General features: G+C 38.2%; 2 protein-coding genes across 2 annotated transcripts; one reads left to right on the plus strand and one right to left on the minus strand.

Moving 5' to 3' along the window:
* Nucleotides 1-5,419: 5,419 nt before the first annotated feature.
* On the minus strand, nt 5,420-11,269 carry LOC126821382 (apolipoprotein D). The gene is made up of 4 exons (XM_050549793.1): nt 11,264-11,269; nt 9,449-9,573; nt 6,460-6,545; nt 5,420-5,658 (listed from the first exon to the last, which is right to left on the minus strand). The coding sequence occupies exons 1-4, from the start codon at nt 11,267-11,269 to the stop codon at nt 5,420-5,422; spliced, it is 456 nt and encodes a 151-aa protein (XP_050405750.1).
* A 7,618-nt stretch (nt 11,270-18,887) lies between these two features.
* LOC126821993 (apolipoprotein D-like) lies at nt 18,888-21,532 on the plus strand. Its single transcript, XM_056101027.1, has 4 exons — nt 18,888-19,001; nt 19,758-19,882; nt 20,677-20,702; nt 21,282-21,532. The coding sequence occupies exons 1-4, from the start codon at nt 18,888-18,890 to the stop codon at nt 21,515-21,517; spliced, it is 501 nt and encodes a 166-aa protein (XP_055957002.1). The 3' UTR covers nt 21,518-21,532.
* Nucleotides 21,533-22,321: the final 789 nt, after the last annotated feature.

Here is a 22,321-nt window from a genome sequence, read left to right on the forward strand (position 1 = left end):
GGTCTGTCATTGATTCAACGGGTATGGTTTCGATTCGCCGCTTGTACGTGACAAGGAGTAGGGTCGTCTGGCTAACCTCGTGGGTTTTCTCCTGGTCCTCCGATTTCCTCCAACAGCAAAAGACCGCTACGCGCAAGCCAAATATTGAAATAAAATTGAACCATGTGTTAGTCCCGAAATGACCTAGTATGTGTCGAGTGGACATTAACCCCCATCTCTTTCTGCCATGTTTTGGTAAATATTTAGAGTGTTGAGGCGGAAGGATAGTAATATGGCTATATACAGCGGATAATTACATGTTTATTAGTATGATATTCAAATTTGTGTATCTCAAAATTTCAATGGGCAACCTCATACGAGCTTTTGAGTATGACATATAGCCAGGTGTCGCCCCGTCTGTGGAGAAGTTGGAAGCAGGCAAAGAGATAAGAATTAACATTAAAGAAAATTGGGAAATCAATGATGATCTGCCCCCAACAACTCAGCGAGTGACCGTTATTAGCTGTTGATACTTCGCTTCGGTTTCTGATATCCAAACGCTATACAGGCAGTTAAATGTAGTGACGGGTGAGGTACACAGAGCAGGAGCAACGTCCTATTACTTTTCTGCACTGGACAGCGGCGTTAAGGCAAACTCTAATATCGAGATCCAACTCTCAAGAGTAACTTTACGTGCACACCAATGTGTACATTGGACCAGGGTTTTCGTTCCATCCAAGGGACTAGACACTGTCCTTAATACCATGCCCTCAGTTGGAAACAACGATGAAAGTCCCGAGGAACTTTCTCAACAGACACCGGGATTGATTTTTGGACCCATGGTAAGTAAGCTAGCGCCTATTGCTGAGCCACCACGGCTTCTGTGGTATTCAGAGCAAAGACCTAAAAGACAATATATACACCCATAACAACTGTGGGTGTCCATTATATTGTTATCGTTTTTGTATTATATAATCCATAACTTCATTAATTTTCTTATTGGAATTTTTTTCCCAGACTACTCTATTTTGATGTGATCGATCGATTTACTATTTTGCCAGTATGCAGATCAGAGTGGCTTTTTAACCGGGGCTATTTCACCTTTGACCCATATATAATTACAAACTGGCGACTGTGGAGACAACTCATTCGTGTTTTTAAATAACATCCTGGACTACGCGTCATGATTTCCTTTAGTGACGTTGTTGGTATTGGGCGAGTCCCCTAATGAACCCGAAGTTCTATGGGTTATCGACTGACAAACCTTTTCGTTAGAGTAACACATTGTTTATATGCAGAAAACTGTTGGACCCACGTTACAGCTTGCATGCAATAATTCAGACAAGCTTCATACACTGGTTGTATCCTAATGTCTTCGGGGAACGCTCCCTGTGTCGGCGGAGAAAGTTCCTTTGGATTTTGCGACGTGGTTTCCCTTTGTCAATTGTAAATGTCGGGGGGGGGGGGGTGGCAATAACAGTTTATAGTCGTTCGGGAGGGACAAAAGACGAGGGGTGCACGCAAAAGAACCCTTGAGAGGTGGAATCCGTGGTGCCGCTGTCGGGACAAAATATTCCTCACTATCGGATGATCCGGCGCTGCACGGGTTGAAAGTAGTATAACTGCGAAACCGGAAGCGGTAGTCCAACGTCACCTAGCCCATGTTAATCCCCGGTCAGCGCTACTCCTATACTCCAAATTTCAGCCTCGTTACAGCCCTAATGTAACCGCCAAACCAACCCTGAACAGACAAACAGACGAACAAACGACAGTCACAAATATTAGTATAGATATCACACTGGCGCATGCCCGTCGTTAACACTTTTATCTCATTTTATTTGTATCCTAATGCATATACAGACGGTCTGAGCAAATTCAACATGCGGTTTTTGTAACCTGCATTTAGAATATTGGTTAGTGTGGGTGTGAGTAACGACCGCTACAGTGATTCAATAGTTTCCACTGAAAGATATTGGATTTGTATACGATGTATTCGTTTATACACGCATACCCAGTAACACAAGTTGGTCTGCAAATCACACATCAAATTATAAAGGGAAACACAGGCGGTCCGGGGTTCGATCCCAGTGTGGGTCGAGAAATGTGGTCTTCCCTATTAGGAGGTGCAGGTCGGAGGGCTTAGCAGGGAGCACCATCCAGTAGTTCGGTTGGGACGAAAAACCTAGACCCCATGGGCATGGAAGTAAAAGAACACTTAACAGTTAGAATTCAATTATAAGAGTTGGCCGTAGCGCCGTTGTTCGGGCAAAATATCCCTCGTATCTTACTGTACGGTGTATATCCGTCTTCGTCAGCCCATTCGGTGCAGAACAGTTGGAAATGAAATGAAATGGGGTTTAACGTACAACTGTTCTGCTCCTATAATGGGCTAATGAAGACGGGCATACGCCATACAGTGTGCTATGAGGGAAACTTTGCCCGGGCAGCGGCACTATCGTCTACTGCCAAGGGATCTTTTACGTGCATTCCAATGTATACACGGGACCTCGGTTTTTCGTATCATTCGAAGGACTAGACAGTTGGACGTTAAACCACAATTCAATTCAATTCTAGCTCAGACATGTTCAACATATCAGATCAGGAGGTTTACTTAACCCGAACCAAAACATTCTAGTCATGAGACCATTGTCCTACCGCTTGACGGACGACCAGTGTCCCGGAGACTGCATTCAGTCTGACCTTCTGAGATTGGCCCCGCTTGAGAACCGACACTGACGTTTTAATTCCTAAATGGACGATTTTAGTCGAACACAATAAATATACTTCGAGAATTTTGAGAAGTATTTATTTCATCCATTTAATAAAATTGAAAATAGAATAATAATTTTTGGATAAGGCGGCCAATCATGGCAGATATCAAATCTCGAAGCACATAGTTATCTGTGTGCAGAATGACTGTCACATTTTCTTCAAAGTAATGTCAACTTTAATATACAGATACTCTAATGTAATACAACATAAAAAAATGAATACACATGAATGATCAGCTTTTAAGTCTTCAACCTTTCTTTTATATGTAGAATAATTTTAAAAGCCATTAACATCGATCACTGTCGTTATGTCATGTACGTTAAAAATCTAAGCAGCAATCTTTCGCAAATTATCTTAAATTCTTGTGCTATATAATGACCAAAAGGCGAGAGAGTTCATGGGATAATTATTATTTACACCCAATTAAAGACATTATTGAATGTGAATTACACAGACTTTTGCCGTTTGAACGGTTCTTAGTTCACAGGGGAAAATTACTGCATTAAAATCAGTCTTTAATCAACAGCGGTTACTGTATGGAGCCACGGTGGCTAAGCGAATAAGACGCTGGCCTGAAAGCCCGGAAGTCGCGGATTCGATCCCGGTGTTGGCCTAGAAAGTTCTTCGGGATTTTCCTGCGCGGTTTCCCCTTGTCAGTGGCGCAGAATGGTGGGTATTACAAAAATAGCTGTCTAGTCGTTCGGATGGGACGAAAACCAAAGGCCCATTTGCTTGTACATAACACATCCCTTGTCAGACGTTCAAGAAAGATCAGACAGCTACCTTATGATTCAATGTACATTGTATATGAGAATGATGTAAACAATTTTTATTTATTTATGTGTGAGGAAGTTTGTTTGTGGTTTCGCCATATACAACAAAACGGTTGAACTTATAAATCTTAAAATAACTTCATAATAGCCTTTTTTTACATAAAAAAAAAAAATAATAATAATAATGCTGCTATTTATTTTGTATTAAAAAATAGCCAATTAATTAATTCTGCGATATCATAATTGATATAATGCAGCTATTTTTGCTTCCCTATAACGAACACCCAAATAAAAGGTAAACCCCGTTCGTTTTTTTGTATAGAGATGTTATGTGGAAACGCACCAAGAACATACTGTATATTGTGTACTGGTTCTTTATCTTCGTGATAACTCTTTATTATTCTCACTAATTCTAAACTCTGAACACAGGTCACCATTAAAGGGGCATCATGGAAGATTAGATAAAGAGTTGACAGTTCTCGCTATAATAGTTAAAAATACGACGTAAATAGAATATGCTGAAAATTTCAGTCAAATTGCTTCACTCTGAACCGAGATATTAGGTTTTGAATTTTAGGATAATGTCGGTAAGATAAAAAAAACCCAAAGTATCGATTATCCAATTTTACGTTTAATTATCCTTCAGGCTAAATATCGCAGGCTAGCGATGGCATCAAGAGTTGATTTTGGTCTGGATAAAGTTAATTAATGACTAATTATGTAATAATTTAGATATCATTTCAGGCCTAAAGCAAGAATTGCAATGGGCAGATTTAGCTCTTGCATAATGCATTTTTAATTGCCTAGCTATTTAGCCATGAATTATAGTCTTTCGCTAAAACTGTCCCCTCCACCCACATCCAACTTTTTCATGGCGGATTTTATTGTAGAATCGAAAAAAAAGGTATGAATAAACAGTTTTCTGAGGCGGAAGGATAAAGGGGTTAAGAGGTTGGTTACGTTGATTTGGGCCGATAGTTATTTGGTTACAAGTATGCTATTTCCAGTTTGTTTATTTCAAGATTTTCAGGGTGACCGCATGCTTTTGAGCGTATTGCCCCAGTGGTAGAAAGCCTTAGATCCAACGAAAATTTATGAAAAACGTTAGATCCGGTCAGCGCCCAGAGCTCTAGCTTGCCGATCACCGCTGGCTTGCAGTCGTGGGTTTACTCCGGGTAACCCCGTTTCCTCCTCCAGGAAAGACCCGTTCGCGAAGATGATAAAAATGAAAATATGATAACTTGTCTGCGATATCACCATTAGTGGAATCGGACGTTAAACACTAAGAACAGCAACATTACAGTTATTGAGGAAATTAAAGGTGTATTGTGGCAATACCAGACACGCGCGCACCTGATGTTTGCCTCAAGCGTATTTGACGGGTGATCCTTACCTTAGGTCACCCGTCGGTTCACTCGACGGGGAAACTGTGATGGGTAAGTTATTTTGAGTGCAAGAGGGGATCACGTGTCTAAGTGGGTAAGAGGCTGGATCGTTAGCCTGGAGGTCGGGTGTTCGATCCCTGCATTGGCCGAGAAAGTTCATCCAGATTTTCAGGTGTGGTTTCCCCTTGTCCGTGAGGGCCTGACAAGGTTAGCTGTCTAGTCGTTCGGATGGGACTAAAAAACCGAGGTCCCGTGTACATATTGGCGTGCACGTAAAAGATCCCTTGGCAGTTGAAATTCGAAATAAGAATAGGCCGTAGCGCCGCTGCCCTGGCAAAATTTCCCTCATAGCACACTGTATGGCGTATGCCCGTCTTCATTAGCCCAGTTTAGGAGCAGAACAGTAGGACGTTAAACCCCATTTCATTTTGAGTGCAAGAAAAAATAAAGGAATTATCAATCTTCGATTTTTTAATAAATAAATCATGATGAAAGTGAGATAAATGCATTTTATTTCTTTAAACTTGTACAATTGCTTTGGTCTGTTTTTTTTAAATACGATGTTGGTACGCCATTATTTTCTAAAATCTGAAATAATTTCTGGTCCAAAGATTCGGTGATCGTGATATTCCGGCTTAAAATCCAGGCAAATTGGACATGTGCGATTTTGCCAAAAGATTCACAAGAAAATACAACAGTATAGTTCATGTAGTTCGTATCCAATACCCAGTAAGGTGCATAGGGAGAATCTGAAAAAAATGAGTAAACAATATGATATGAAAACTCAGAAAACCACCACGACCGGTAAGCAATTTTAAATTTTTGGGATTCCAAGTATTATTATTTTAGAATTAAAATATCTGTACCTACAATTGATTATTTTTTACAATCGGCTTCTAAAGTATGTAAGGTTTATAAATAAAGAGATGGTCGTTTTCTTATAATAGTTCACTTTAAATTAGATAATGAAAAAGGATTAGGGTGAAGATTTCATTCAAATGGCTTTATTCTGGGCTGCCATTGAGTCAACTGGCGTGGTTTCGATTCCCCCGTTGTACGTGGCAGGGAGTAGGGTCGCCTGTCCAACCTCGTGGGTTTTCTCCCGGTCCTCCGATTTCCTCCCACTGCTAAAGACCAATACGTGCATGCGAATTGTTGAAATAAAAATTGAATCATGTTTTAGTCCCGAAATGACCCAGTTTGTGTCGAGTGGACGTTAAACCCAATTTCTCCCTCTCTTTTATTCTAGGCGAAGTTATGCCTAAGTCTCCATTATCCAGTTTATTTAATTATTTAATTCTAACAGAGAATTGATTTTAGGCCTGTCATGTGAATTAATGCCTAAATAGTAATTTATATAAGACTTGAAACCAGATAAACGATTCCTATTTAAGTACGTCATCTAATTAATCCGGTAATTATAACTTTAACCAACAATTGTCCGTTATGAAAGATAAAATACAATGCACCTTGTTTCGATATGGCTTTTTTGAAGCACGGGAAAAGAGTAACCACTGGAATTTAATTACTCATAAGTAATCGATACTCACCCTCTGAAAATTTAACCATTAATTTTGCTGGATCGGACGGATCAGGCACATAAGCGTCACCAGTTTTTGAAACGGGTTGGCCATTCCTGTAATTAAAAAATAATATTTGTTATATTCAAATTAAATTATTATTCAAATCGCTATTTTACAAAGTTATTGTATAACATAATTTTCATATTTTATATAAATAAATACTAGTAATATAGAGACCTTTACATGGGCCCAAACTCAAACACTCTTGGGCGAAACATCTTTAATGCAAGTAACTGAAATGAAATGAAATGGGGTTTAACGTCCTACTGTTCTGCTCCTAAACTGGGCTAATGAAGACGGGCATACACCACACAGTGTGCTATGAGGGAAATTTTGCCCTGAAAATGGGGTTTAACGTCCTACTGTTCGGCCCCGACTGGGCTAATGAAGACGGGCATACGCCATACAGTGTGCTATGAGGGAAATCTTGCCCGCGCCGCGGCGCTACGGCCTACTCTTATATCGAATTCCAACTGCCAAGGGATCTTTTACGTGCACGCCAATATGTCCTGCATCACTGACAAGGGGAAACCACGCGGGAAAATCTGGATGACCTCCAGGCTAGCGAGCCAGCGTCTTACCCACTTAACCACGTGATCCTCCTGTAAGTACAGGAGGCCAGAAAGAAACAACAGCAAAATATAAAAAAGTGTAGATTTATCGAAAACTCCTTAATATAAATTGGTAATTTATCTTCTTAATGCACAGTAAAATATCTATAGAATATAAGTACGTATGAGTTCATGCTCAAATCCTCCGACCCCCGCCACTTAAAACTCTCTGAACAAAATCAAAACCGATCTGCATATTAAGTTTCTTCGATACAGACAAGGAATTCACATCTGTTATTAGGTAACATATTAAGATGTATAGTTTCTATAGGGAATTTGATGAATTATTTATTGAATTACACCATATTTAATTGATTATACATGTTTTTTTTTGTAATTTGAGATATTAAAGGTCCGATTCAAGTATCTAATCCACAAGAAACACACGAATAATTATCATCTTTTTAAAATTCATTTGGTACCAGGGCTAATGACGACCTAACAAGTCCCCCTCAGCCTCTAGAAACAAGGCATCGGCTTTACGCAGCTATATCTAGCAAAATGTGCTCTATTCTTATAAACAAGTACTTTCTTTAAGGCGGATCATAACACATTTTATCAGTACGAACCATTATGCTAGACCCCTAACAGCAGATAACATCCGGTTAGTCTTAACAGTTGAATACTGAATTATTGGAGAAATCAAAAATTAAATAAGATCTATTTCATCATCAATATGTGTTCAAAATGGCCACCCGTCTTCATTATCTTGGTTGGTTACAAGTAGGTCGTTAAACTCCTTATTTTACACTTCATTAGAAAATGAACCGTTGATTTTTATTCGACAACTTAGATTTTAAATTGACATTACAAATCGATTTTGACGTTGCTGAAGTTGTGGAAGCGGGACTTTAAACTTCTGTGATATTACATAATTATTATTACAAATTTCGGTTAAACTTTCATATAACTGTATCTAATGAATCCAGATTTTCATTAAATATTAGTATTAATAAATATTAACAATTACATAATACTGGTTGTATACTGTCGATTTCTCGAGAGAATGCTTGAAAATCTGATGCAACTGGGTTTTCTGACAAGCATTGGACAACTAAACTCAACAGTTTTGTGTTTTGTTTTAATAATTAGGTAGTGTGAGAGAGAGAGAGAGAGAGAGAGAGAGAGGGGGGGGGGGGTTCTGACATGCATTGGACAGCTAAACTCAACAGATAGTTTAACGTCCACTCGACACAAATAAGGTCATTTTGGGACTAACATATGGTTCAATTTTATTTCAATAATTCGCTTGCGCGTAGGGGTCTTTAGCAGTGGGGAGAAAAAACTCACGAGATTGGACAGGCAACTCTACTCCTTGTCACGTACAACGCGGGGAATGGAAACCACGCCAGTTGACTCATTGACAGGCCTTATGATACAGCGTGTACGTGCTAACCGTTCGGCTGGTTCACTAATGAGGTTGTGCCAGGTTCGTTCCCCGTGTTTACTGAGAAAGTTCTTCGGGATTATCAGTGGTGTAGAAGGCCTAGCAGGGAACGGTGTCTAGTCGTTCGGATGGAATGCAAAACCGAGGTTGTCCCGGGTTCGATCACCGTGTTTACTGAGAAAGGTCTTCGGGATTATCAGTGGTGAAATAATAGGGAAGGAAGACCTGGCAGGGAACGGTGTCTAGTCGTTTGGATGGAATGCAAAACCGAGGTTGTCCCGTGTTCGATCGCCGTGTTTACACAGAAAGATCTTCGGGATTATCAGAGGTGTAATATATAAGGAAGGAGACCATAGCAAGGAACAGTGTCTAGTCCTTCGTATGTTATAAAAAACCGAGATCCCGCGTACACGTTTGATTGCAAGTAAAAGCACCCCTGAAAGGCGAAATTCGTCGAAGAGCAGGCGGAAAACCTCGCGGTGGAGACATTTTTCCTTACTGCATGGGAGCCACTTTGGCTAAGCGAATAAAACGCTGGTTCGCTAGCCTGGAGGTCGCGCGTTCTGTTCCGGTGTTAGCCGAGAGTTCGTCGTGATTTTCCGGCGTGGTTTCCGCTTGTCAGTGGTACAGGGCGGAGAGCTTGACGAGGACAGCTGTCTAGTCGCTCGTCCTGTGTACATATTGACGTACATGTACATGTAAAAGATCCATTGGCAGTTGGAATTCGACATATGAGTAGTCCGTAGCGCCACTGTCAGGGCAAAATTTCCCTCATAGCACACTGTATGGTGTATGCCCGTCTTCATTAGCCCAGTCGAAGACGAACGGTAGGACGTTAAACCGCATTTTATTTCATTTCATTTCTTACTGCATGACGTATGTTCGTCTTCTTCATTAGACTGGTTGGCGCACAAAGGTATAGGATGATTAATTTCCCTTCATTTCCAGAAGTACTTACGTCACTCCCTGGTTAAAAACTTTAATATGTCCCCCAGCCTCCAGGGAATAATTAGCGGTAATGCACGATTGATCTTCCTCGAAAAAGTTTGGAATTTTGTAAATTTCATGCCATTTTCCTAAATACTGTAAAAACAAACAAGAAGTGTAAATTTTTGTACATAAGACCAAACTAAAGTTACAAAAAAATCTGCTGAATAGGATGGTATTGTTGATATACTTGGTTGAGTTAAACGGGTTAGTTTTATTATTATCAATTTAATTCTTTGATTAAATAAATAAATGTTCGTCAGGGCATCACTTCCACAGATTTGCAAAACGTAGAAGTCCTATAATCGAAGTTCTATTAGTGTTAAAAAAAACCCCCAAAACATTAGGATCCATACCCTATCCAATGCACCGTATTTATAATGCATGTGTATGAACGAACAAAACAATGCAAGAACTAGATATCTTCATAAACCTATCGTCTGTATTTGACTCAGAAACACAATTTAGATAAATAAAACTTAAATGTACACAAAATTCAAATTGAATATGAATTACAGATGTTACTTATTCGTATCATGGGATTACATTCTCATTTCATTGACTGGCAATTAATCATATGAAATTTAAACATCAAAGTATTATTATACAATAGATATCCACTAATTAATGTGTTGTTTCCAAAGATAAAAGCCAATAAACCTAACAGTACATTTTCTATACGGTATTAGTTATAGCCCACCCGGATCATCGCTGTCTAAATTCAACATAGGCATAAATTACAGTTGGAAATGATCCGATTATCATTCTTTGATATGACACCAATGCATTATCCAATAAAATAATTCAGTTGGTCCCGTGACATAGTTGAATGTCAGAACAAGTTTCTGATTGGTTAGGATTATCAACTTGCGTCATTCAAACTTATTTGCTGTGTTAGCCTCTGGCCTTTTCCGGACATACTACAATCCTATAGCTAGAGTATACAACCTTCGTCTGATTTAATGACGAACAATGAATTATTGACAAATGCACTACCCCCCCCCCCCAAAAAAAAAAACAACAAAAAAAACCAAAAAAACAACAAAAACAAAACAAAAAACCGATATCTCGTGCTAAAGCATTTTCAATAGAAGGCTTGATCTCGCTTGAACTCCGTACATCTTATCAAGCCCTTCACGTAATACCCCGCATATTTCGGCACTTGTTCCGATTGGCTACTGACCCAGATTGAAAAAGCCTATCAGATTCCTCGATCATCGCGAATACCAAGTCTCGCGCTTTCCAGCTAAAATGTCTACCTTTGATAACCGAGTTGCAAAGTTCAAGGTTCGTTCAATGTCAAGGCTTCCTTGGGGGTCGCCATGGTTGATCTGGGTGTGTTTGTGTCACAACCACTGATTGGTAGCTACTGTTCGCGTGTCTTCGGTACAGGGAGATAAGGTAGCTATAAGTTTGGAAATTGCAAAGATGTGTAGCAACGTTTTGATGTTGTAAAACTCGCGGTCGTTGCTTCAGTAACATGGTGTTAAAGAGACACTGGCAGCGTCGGAAAAAGGAGTGTGTGTGTGCGGTAGTATCGTGAATCCATGTGAAATGTAGCCTATATAAAAACATATGTACATGTGGGTCATTTTCTGGATTGGTAACATGTATTTTAGGGTGGCAAAGTGGCTGAAAATCGAAGAAAGTCCCTGTGAATGGGCAAGCGGTTCCAATCGGACAGCAGACACTTCGTCTCCATCACTCCCGTGGCGCTAACTTTAGGCAACTAACTATAGGGACGTTAACTATTACAACTATGTTATGAAATGTATTCAAGACGAACCCACATTAAAGTACAGATAATAAAATAAAATTAATAACAGAGCTTACTCTATTTATATCTAGACTGCTGAGTGGCAGGGCATCTGGGCAAGGACCAAACGCGGTCTTCTGAGCTGTCGACAACACTGCAAACAAACAAAGCAACACAGCTAACCTTTCCATTTTAATAAATTTATCACCAAATATATTTCTCTTATTTCTAGAAGTTGACCAACCCTATCTTGTATGATAAGAAAGGAAGGGACATACATGTTTATCAGTATATTTAATCGACTTGAAAACACGTGCAAGACACGGTCACGGGTTATATAACAACACGTGATATCTATATGTAACACAATTCTAATACCTCAAGGGAGAGAGAGAGAGAGAGAGAGAGAGTGGGGGGGGGGGCTCATCGTTCACTCGACACAAACTAGGGCATTTATTTCAATAACTCGATTGCGCGTGTCGGGCTTTAGCAGTGGAAAAAAAACTGGGACGCCCGGAGAAAACCCAAGAGGTTGGACATAAGCCACTACTCCTTGTTACGCACAAGCGGAGAATCGAAACCAGACCACTTGACTCAATGCCAGACCTTATAATCTATGGCGCACGCGCTAAACCATTTCCCTCATAGCACTGCCTGGCGTGGGCACTATTAGCCAGGTTAGTGCAGAAATGTAACACGCTAAACCACATTTCAGTGGTTCTTTTATGTGCACTCCAATGTGTACGAGGGTCTCGGTTTTTCGTTAAAATAATGCAAGTAATTATGTCAACATATCCTTTCAATAAGTATAACACGACACCCAAATGTCAATATTACCTGCAACAGGAAAATTTCAACGTTAGTAATTTCCGCCGTTCTCCGTGGGTAGTCGTAACTTTCCGTCAATAAACAATCTGTGGCGTCATTTTAGTCTTTCTACTCATAGAAATATAGACTAGAATAGTGAGCAGAAAGACTAAAATGACGTCATTAAGAACGCCTAAGAATTAGGTCGAAATTTTTTATTTTATTTGGCTGTGTTGACCGAATTACGATTTGTAACCCATGTTGCGGAGACAGTATAATAATAAGATGACATTATATGTATTTATTTATTTGGCTGTCGGAACTCGCACTACTACACATCATGAAGTGTAATAACTGATTTTTCGTTTTTTGTATCAAACCTTTCTGATTTTGTTGTAATCAGTTCTCAAAGAGTCTTATCGTTACAGGAAATATCAGCAATGTTCCCTCTACTTTTTAATTGAAAAGCAAGTTTTATTCCGGTGACAAATGTATGTATGCACGGCGTTTGTCCCATTTTAACTTGAAATTGTTTCAAGGTAAATTTTGCACAATCCATCTGTCATGCCTACAAAAACTGTATTGGCAAAAGTAGTTCGGCACACAGGCGCCCGTAACGTGGAAAATATTTCAAATATAGCATCAAGCTATGACTAAGTATATGTCTAAAGTCTGTTACGTCCATGTTCGTAAGTGAGATTATTGAATAAATGGTCTGTTTCCGATTTCTAACTCAGGGGTAAACAACTCGTCTGAAACCGATTATCTTTCAGTAGATATAATGCTCTAACGTGTGCGCTTTGGATCATATGGTCTGTCATTGAATCAGGTGAAGAGGTTTCGAGCCCACACTTGTTCGTAACAAGGGGCAGGGTCGCCTATCAAACCGTGTGGGTTTCTCTGGGTCCTCCGGTTTCCTCCCAAAGCAAAAAACCCCTACACGCATGCTTATTATTGAAATAAATTGAAGCATATGTTAGTCCCGAAATGACCTAGTTTGTGTCGAATGAACGTTAACCCACCGCCCATCGTTTCCCTGTTTTCGTAGTTATGCTACAATTCTTTCATAACCCACCTGACTACACAGAGTCCATACCACACCATAGAAATCAACACAGTGCTTAATTTCCCCACTTAGATATGTCAGTCATCAGGCATAAACTGCTTATCGAACTATATATAGATGTAATAATCTAGAACGCGTCATTAAGTCTTTATTTCCACTTATATCCCTGGAACACGATATATCTGACATGACCAATGTTTCCTATTTTATCCATATATCTCTTTTACTGACACACTGATAGCTGCAAATCAGTTCTGAACATAAAACATTAAAATAAGATACCGCGTTCAAACCTCATTTCCTCTCGACAACAAAGGCTTTACTGTATTGCTGCTTCCCGGTAACATGTCCCTCACAGAACATTGCATGGCGTCTGGCCGTCTTTATTAGCCCAGTTGAAGCAGAAAAGTGGCACGTTAATCGCTATTTCATTTGTATTACTGCTACATAGGACATAAAGAACAAAGTCCGAAAAAAATTATGCCATCGTATAAAATGCCTTCAGGGCCATGTGTATGATTAAGGCACTAGCCCTGGAAACGATTGAGAGCAATGTCCATTTAGTTACTGGACGATCGAAGCCCTAGCGGCGATGGCGGGCAATAATGGACAGTAAGGCACACACCTTCTTCTAAATTATACCCATTCAGTTATGCATTAAATATGTCTTAAATCGAATATTGCATGGTGTACAGACTCTGTTTAAACCCTAACTATGCTCATTCAGTTACCCAATACTTTTTGTGTCGAGACTCTCTTTAAACCCTAACTATGTAAATAACGCCGCCGACTTTGTTTAACCTATTTCCTGTCATTAATGTCAGTGCAATTCTTGATAGTTATTCCAACCATACGGCTATATAATATTTCTTCATTGTATGTTCTAATAAGAGTTCATCAACAATGAGAAACAGCGGTTGAAATGGATCGGAAATGATACTGAACGTATTGTGGTACGGTACCAAATCAATGATGATTTAGTTCGTGCTGAGAGTTCTATAGGAAATAAGCCAAATGTTAATATCTAATTTCCATTGATCACGCCTTACATATCAACTACCATAACTTAATTCAACTGGTTTCCGGTAACACTAGGGTTGCTTTCAGATGGCGCCTTATTTATAGGTCATGGGGTTAAGGGGTCATTTTATCCAATCACGCACCATGTACAGCGTGATCCCGTAATAAACATCTGCGAAATGAAAAGATGGCGAGTAAAAGGACACAATTCAATAAAAAGGGCGAGGTACACTTGTTAAGCGAATGATAATTTGATTATTGTGATGCCAACCTCTCATTCAGCCATCACCGCGGGATTATTTTGTGTATTCATTTCATTACCTATTTTGCCTTCCATGAGTGAATGTAGCAACTTGCCGTAAACTGATAGACAACAGATTTCATTAATGTGGTTAAGAATAGTGCCAAATGGGAAATGGCATTCTCTCCATATGGTAGTTCCGTTATTAAAGAAAAGTAACCGTATAAAATAATATAGTATGGGAATATTATCATAAAAGCACACTCAGGTTACCCTTAGTTCATGAGTTATATCTTCCGTCTGGAATTTCCCCCTATTATTACTATAGTTTCATTTTCTGTATATGGTAAAGATTGGCGCTGTCTTAAGTAAGTGCTCTCGGTGGACAACTTTAAGAGGCAACAGAAAGAAAAATGCGAAAGTAGTGTAACGCTGGGATGGTTATTAAAAGCATAATATGACGCACATCAATATTTGATTGACGGATAGTCTGGTTTCCAGACGAAATTTTTCTTAAGCCATTATAACGGTTCTATGTTTCTTTCCGTTTTAATTCCATGTCCAAACCCTCTCTAATTAGGTCGAACTAACCATACATAATTGGTTCCATAGCCACCCCCCTACCTACGAGTATATATAGTTCTAAACCGTTTGTGGCTTTGGAGTAATACCATCTAAGGGTTATCTAATGTTTAAACTTGATGTAAATGTTCATTAGGTGAATGTTTTAAATGAGTTCAATCATTAACATTTCCCACTAGAGCTATAAGCAGAGTTACGAAATTTCATTGCTCAATGCTTTGGGACAAGATAACTTTGATTCTAACTGATGGAAAGTGATGAAACTCGGTGCATAGTTTTACTACCAGGTACTTCTAAACCTTGACTGAGTTTGATCGTGAACATTTTATGCTTAGACTAAATATAGATAATCAGTTTGATTGCACAATACTTTTGAAAAGATAAATGTGCAAATAATCAATACGTGTCATCTCTTTATTTTGGGATTTCGGTGCGGGACATCATCCTCACTGCAGTTGGCTTGTTAAATTCGGTTTAAGCAAAGGGCATTGGTGACGGTCATCTAGTACTATGAGTAACATATGTACATGTAAGTCATATCATATGGAATCACTTTTCACTCGGTATAATTCTTGAAAAAAAATTAAAAAAAAAAAGATATGTACTTAATAACCTCACGTAAAATAAATAAGAAATAAAATCAGAAGTTTGTTTTGATGGGGAGATGTGGAGGGGATATGCGGGGGACTTGTTGTTGCATTAACAAACAGGCTTCAGCCTAATCATTCGAAACATGAAATGAAATGGGGTTTAACGTCCTACTGTTCTGCTCCTATACTGGGCTAATGAAGACGGGCATACGCCATACAGTATGCTATGAGGGAAATTTTGCCCGGGCAGCCATTCGAAACAATATTTTCAATATAATAACTAATCGATATAATAACACACCCGATCCGCCATACAGTGTGCTATGAGGGAAAGTTTGCCCGGGCAGCCATTCGAAACAATATTTTCAATCTAATAACTAATCGATATAATAAAACACCAGATCCACCATACCCAGTACTTTATTTTGACTTAAATCTAAGAGATTTAACCCCTTTAACGCCCAAATGTGTTGCCATGCAGTCCTCTGTATATTCTAAATGTAACCATGGCGTAATGACGTCTTAATAATTATTGTTTATAATTAATATTATAATAAATGCCGAAGAGCAATCTCGACTGTAAAAACGTTAGCACATGTCAAACTGTACTTCCAATGTAGTAGTCGCTATCATTCAAACAAATATTTTAAGAATTTATATTAGTCTGGATGGGTTGTCAACATTTACGAATAATAGATCATTGGCTAGATTATCCGGTCTTTTGCAAAGTCAAAGAATCCATTTGCATTGACAGTTGGTTTAAACAATATTTATTCATAAAATATATAATACATTACAGATTTAAAGATATGATACAAAAACAAGCTAAAAGCATATATAAATTTACTTCATATAAGCATTGCGAGTTCAATATCCTTAATTTTTTGTATTGTAAAATTTCTATCTTCATGAACAATATCTATGTTTTTTCAATTAATCCTAGTCCATCGTGTGGGGGGATCACGTGGCTAAGTGGGTAAGACGCTAGCTCGCTAGCCTGGAGGTCGGGTGTTCGATCCCTGCATTAGCCGAGAAAGTTCATCCAGATTTTCCGGCGTGGTTCTCCCTTGTCACTGGTGCAGGACGGAGGGGGCTGACAAGGAAAGCTGTCTAGTCGTTCGGATAGGACGAAAAACCGAGGCCCCGTGTACACATTGGCGTGCACGTAAAAGATCCCTTGGCAGTTGGAATTCGATATAAGAGTAGGCCGTAGTGCCGCTGTCCGGGCAAAATCTCCCTCATAGCACACTGTATGGCGTATGCCCGTCTTCATTAGCCCAGGTTAGGAGCAGAACAGTAAGACGTTAAACTCCATTTCATTCATTCATTCCATCGTGTGGCGATTGTTTATAATAATGCATGAATTAGGGATTTATTTCCGTAAGGAGCGCAACTCTTAAATGACTGGATTTACTGGATAACCAACGACATAAAAAATGACCCCCCCCCCCCCAGTTACGCATGTACAATGGAACTTTTTGTCAAACGTTGACAACAGACCCGTACCCTCGGGTGACCACCACTACCAATGTAGACTGGCCTAATCCAGACGCAAGAGACCGTCATTCAATTTCGACTGCTCGCGTATTTTGACGAACAAAACTGATTAGAAATTCTAATAAAGGACTTTAAAAGTGAATATAAATCGGCTTATATACTCTCATTGCTTTTGAACCAATGTTCGTCCAGTGAGTGTTCCAGAGACTAAAGATTTATCTCCTTTGAAATGCTTACATTACTCTGGACACTCACCTATTCGAACCAGTTTCGACACATATGGGTTAAAAGCGAACGTCAAACATAGCGTTTGTGTACCGAAAGTTTTTATTTAACAAGTTACTAACGGGGGCGATCTGTCTTATCTTTGATGCTACAATTATCAGACCAGCTGTTGTATTCTGTGTTCTCGGCCTTTTTTTTTTAAAGAAAAAGAAAACAACCCCAAACCATTTTATTGCCTAATTTGGTTTAATAAGAAACGGCCAATACACAAGATAGGGACACACAAACCAAACAATTAATGTTTATGTAACGCATTTTGCACACAGATAAGTATGTTTGATTTGCCTAATCTTCTAGAATACCTTTCCTACAAAGTATAAATCAGTCAACACGGAGAACACCCAAATCCGATATGGAACCCATAGAAACTTCAAACACATTACTACAGCATTAGAAAACGTGCAGATTAGAGCTACGAAGCTTGTTTCAGAATATAAAGACATGGGTTATGAATAAATAAAATGAAACGGGGTTTAACGTCCTGCTTTTCTGCCCCGGCTACGCCATGCAGTGTGTTACAGGTAATATTTTGCCCGGACAGCAACGTTAGGTTTACTCTTATATCTAATTCCAACGTTCAAGGGTTCTTTTATGTGCAAGCCAATGTGTACACGGGATCTCAGTTTTTCTTTCCATCCGAACGATGATGCATTGTCCCTTGCCATATCCTCCGGCATATGAAGAATATCTTAGAAAGCTGAAACTCCCAACACGCCTGGTGACATGATAGAGACATATAAAATAACGAGGAATTTATAAAAACAGTCTGCCACAATTATGCAAACTATACCCAGATTCATGTATATACATCTAATTCAGAGAAAATAGTAAAAAAAAAAGAAAAAAAGAAAATAAACCCCACTGATCAAACAAAAAATAAGAAAACCCTTTTCAAAAACAGAATAATTTATTTATGCTTTTAAATCAAACCTAAAAACAATAAATATGATCGAAAACGATGATATGGACCCGAGTATAGTGGTCAGCTCTCGGTGCTCAGAAGAGGCTCAGTAAGTATGCATAAAAAAAATCTGCCTAAGACATCAGATGAACTTCTTAATAATTGGTAAGTATTGTATCATTCGAAATGAAATGGAAATGAAACCTGGTTTAACGTCCTACTTTTCATTCTACGAATTTGATTAGGACTTCGAGCTTACCTATAGGACACGCGGTCTGATATTTCCAGTTTTGATTAAAACGTATCCCATATTTGTATTTATACCAATTACGGAAGATATGCAAAGAATGCACACCTAGTCATTATAGAAATTAGTTCAATGATATAAATAGTTGGAAATGTCGTTCATTGTCCATTAACCATTTTTATGAACATTTGGAATTCGCTTGTCATCGTTGTAATCATAGTTTCACCTTGGTAAACCACGAGCGCTATGATTGAGTCCTTTCAAGATAAAGAACAGTACAGAACAGTGTCTTATCAGAATCAGACAAAACTACACGTGTCGTGAATGACAATTATATAAGTTAACATATAAATAACGAAATAGTCTACACTACTAATTTGTCAAAGCGTCACAGTCTGCGGAGAAGAACACATTAAGCATGGAGACGTTAATTCTGGTTGTTTTAGCATGTTTTACCTCTGCTTTAGCACAGGTGCCTGGTTTTGGTGGATGCCCAGACGCTAAACCTCTAGCTCATCTTGATCTTAACAGAGTGAGTGTATTATATTTATATAATCAGTGCTTATAGGCAAGACGATGGGAACAGCACTTAGCACACATTACGTTTAGTTATAAGTCTAGACATCTTCTATTCTATATCATTGCATCTACTCTACGGATGGACCCGAGTTAATGTGTATTACCAATTTACATATTGGGATACATATTATATGGTTATTCAGATATTGTGTCAAGTTGGCCCATTCTGCATACAGAGATCTATATACTTCATACTTTGAGAATAGACCTCTGCTCTAAATGACCGCCATATCCAAAAATTATTATACTATTTTGAAAACGCGGTTCTACTCACATCTGTCATACACACAAAGACTAAATGAACTTTTTCAATTGTATTAAATGGAAGCAGAATAAATACAAATTTCTCAAAGTATACTTAGTGTTTTCTACTAAAATCGTCGATTTAGGACTTACAATATCGGTCAACTAGCTTAGTGTCTGTTCTCAAGCGGAGCTATCTGTATACAGACAGATTATAGGTTTAGTATGGAGTTAGCCCACACCACATTTTGTATCATGTTTTTGACACAGGCTTATTTTTTTTTTCAAACTAGTCTGCAGTGGATCTTACAATATCGCTAAGATCACTGGAACACATAACAATAGAGACGATTTGGGAATGGTTGAATCTAGGTGTCTTTCTATTGATGTTATTTTAAGGTATATTCCTTGTTCATTTGCATTATACTGGTTTGATCTATTTAATTCCTATGTTTAATTCTATCAGTATCTAGGAAAATGGTACGAGCTGTACAAAATGCCCAACTTATTTGAAGGTGGACAGACATGTGTAACAGCTAACTATTCTGTGAAAGCTAATGGACACATTAAAGTATATAACCATGGATTTACGTAAGTATTTACAAAATCATAGCATCAAAATAACAGAATCAAAATAAACGTGTGTCGACTTTTCTACTTTTCACCTAGGAAGTTGTTGTAGTCTCTGCCTTGCAGGTCACATTTGAATACGCGCAATTCCCGTTAACAAAAATGTCTGTGTGATAGAGTCTAGTAATGAAGGCGATTATTTTATTAATATCTCGATCAAGCCAAGATTGTAAGTTTTATAATATTATTACTGGCGGCTGCATAAAATTTTCCGTAACATAGAGATCGAGATATTAATAAAATAATCGCCATAATTACTAGACTCTATCACACAGACATTTTTGTTAACGGGAATTGCGCGTATTCAAATGTGACCTGCAAGGCAGAGACTACAACAACTTCCTAGGCGAAAAGTAGAAAAGTCGACAGTACGACAGATCATAGGTCGCTAATAGCGCAGTGTGTTAATTTCCTAATTTCTACTTTTCGAGTTGCATTTTGGCTTGTATAGCGTGTTGGCGCCTTCTTACTGACATCAATAAATACAAAAATATGACTAAGTCGACAAGACGGTATACAAGCCAAAATGCAAGTCGAAAAGTAGAAATTAAGAAAAAACGGGGGGCGCTATTATCGCTGTGTTATTTCTTAATTTCTTATTTTCGAGTTGATTTTGGCTTGTATACCGTCTTGTCGCCTCACATTTTGTCGTAACTTCTACTTTTCGACTTTCGTGTTCTGAAGAGGCGAAAAGTAGAAATTATGAATGGTAGTTATAGGCTTCCATACATTTCATTTCATTTCTTTTTTACCAGTAATGGTGAAGCAGTTTGGGCTGAAGGTGATGCCTTTTTACCAGACACCACCAAACCATCTCAACTAACTGTTAAGTTTACAGATAGTGAGTTCAAATGTTTTTTTTTATTTCTCGATAGTCAAGGTGTGAAATAATGTTATAGTTTATTTCTCGAAAGTTCGAATAACGATGTTATAGTTTATAAATGACAAATATTTAATTATTTCTCGATAGTTCAAATGTTATCGTTTATTTATCGATAGTTCAAATCACAAATTGTTCTATCTGGAAAATTCAAATTTTGGACATTTATTTTCTTTGGGGTGTCAGTATAGATTACTTCGCTTAGAGTGTAATAATTGATCCAAATCCCCGGGAGACTAGATTTACTTTCCTAGTTTGGTTCATATAAGACATTTAAGACCGCCATATTGAATTAAAAAAAATCAAAATCACTAGACCGATACGAAGATTGGCTTGTATTTGAAATCTTTATTGGGAATAGTTTTGAAACTGAAGAGATTAGCTAGATCTAATGCATCGTTTATATTTAAACTACTATTTTACAAAATCTGATTTTTTTATAATCCCTATGATATAAATTAATGTGCCATTTATTTTCAGACTCTCCATATGCCCCTTACTGGGTTTTGGACACAGATTACGATAACTATTCTGCAGTCTTCTCTTGCGAATCCTTAGGCGGATTAGCTCACGTGGAATTTGCTTGGATCCTTAGTCGAAATAATACTATCAGTGACAGTTTAAAGCAGAAAATATTCAAAATATTTGAAAAGAATGGTGTTGGTACCACTGATATCAAGAAGACCGTACAGGATAATTGTGGAAAGGATGTATAATGATGTACATATTCAATAAACTTATGTATATAAATGTTGTAAATACTTTTTCTTTTTTTAAAAAAAAATAAATAAACAGATTTTACCTTGTATTTTTTTTTGTTCTCATAAAAGAATGGATTGAAAATCTCAGTATTCCAGAATAAAAGGCAAATACTGCGTATAATAAGACCACACAATAATGTAGCGATCTGGCCCCCCGAATCTTTCCCCACAGACTTCCAGGCAAACATGCTTCACAAATATGTGATACGTTCGTTCCCAGTCTAGCACTACGATCGAATTTCAACAAAAATACATTCAACAATTAAACTTACGATATATATTAATTTATCTATACGAATATTTGTGACTGTCGTTTGTTTGTGGGTCTGTTCAGGGTTGGCGGCTACACTAGGGCTGTTTCCGAGGTTGGAATTTGGTGTATAGGGGTAGCTCGGACCGGGATGTAACATAGGCTTGGTATCGATGGCCTACCACTTCCGGTCTCGGAATTATGCTACTTCCGGTTCATGGCTACCCGGGTAACCACTAATACTATACTATAACTACTATATATTAATACTATAATATAAATAGGATGGATAAAATATGAATTCTGTTTCACAAGCTATAAATAATTGATTGCTTTATAAGTTATGAATCAATTACTAATCTTGCAGGTCACGGATAGCGACACATTATAAATGGTACGTGTTAATAATAATAACAGTGAAACAAGTTGTATTTGCAACCTAACGATGGGTTGTCATGAATAGAACGCGTTTACAATAAATAGTTAAAAATAGTGAAGCTATAGTAGAA

This window comes from Patella vulgata, chromosome 5, assembly GCF_932274485.2.
Source record: "Patella vulgata chromosome 5, xgPatVulg1.2, whole genome shotgun sequence".
NCBI classification, from domain to species: Eukaryota; Metazoa; Mollusca; class Gastropoda; family Patellidae; genus Patella; species Patella vulgata.

Bases quoted from the DNA above. Each gene is read 5' to 3' on its own strand.
- LOC126821382 (XM_050549793.1), bottom strand. The intron at 6,546-9,448 runs GTAAGTACTTCT...TTTTAATTACAG, and splicing joins GTTTTTAACCAGGGAGTGAC to GAATGGCCAACCCGTTTCAA. The intron at 5,659-6,459 runs GTGAGTATCGAT...CATTTTTTTCAG, and splicing joins AATGGTTAAATTTTCAGAGG to ATTCTCCCTATGCACCTTAC.
- LOC126821993 (XM_056101027.1), top strand. From the start codon at position 18,888: ATGGAGACGTTAATTCTGGTTGTTTTAGCATGTTTTACCTCTGCTTTA. The intron at 19,002-19,757 runs GTGAGTGTATTA...TAATTCTATCAG, and splicing joins CTCATCTTGATCTTAACAGA to TATCTAGGAAAATGGTACGA. The intron at 19,883-20,676 runs GTAAGTATTTAC...CTTTTTTACCAG, and splicing joins GTATATAACCATGGATTTAC to TAATGGTGAAGCAGTTTGGG.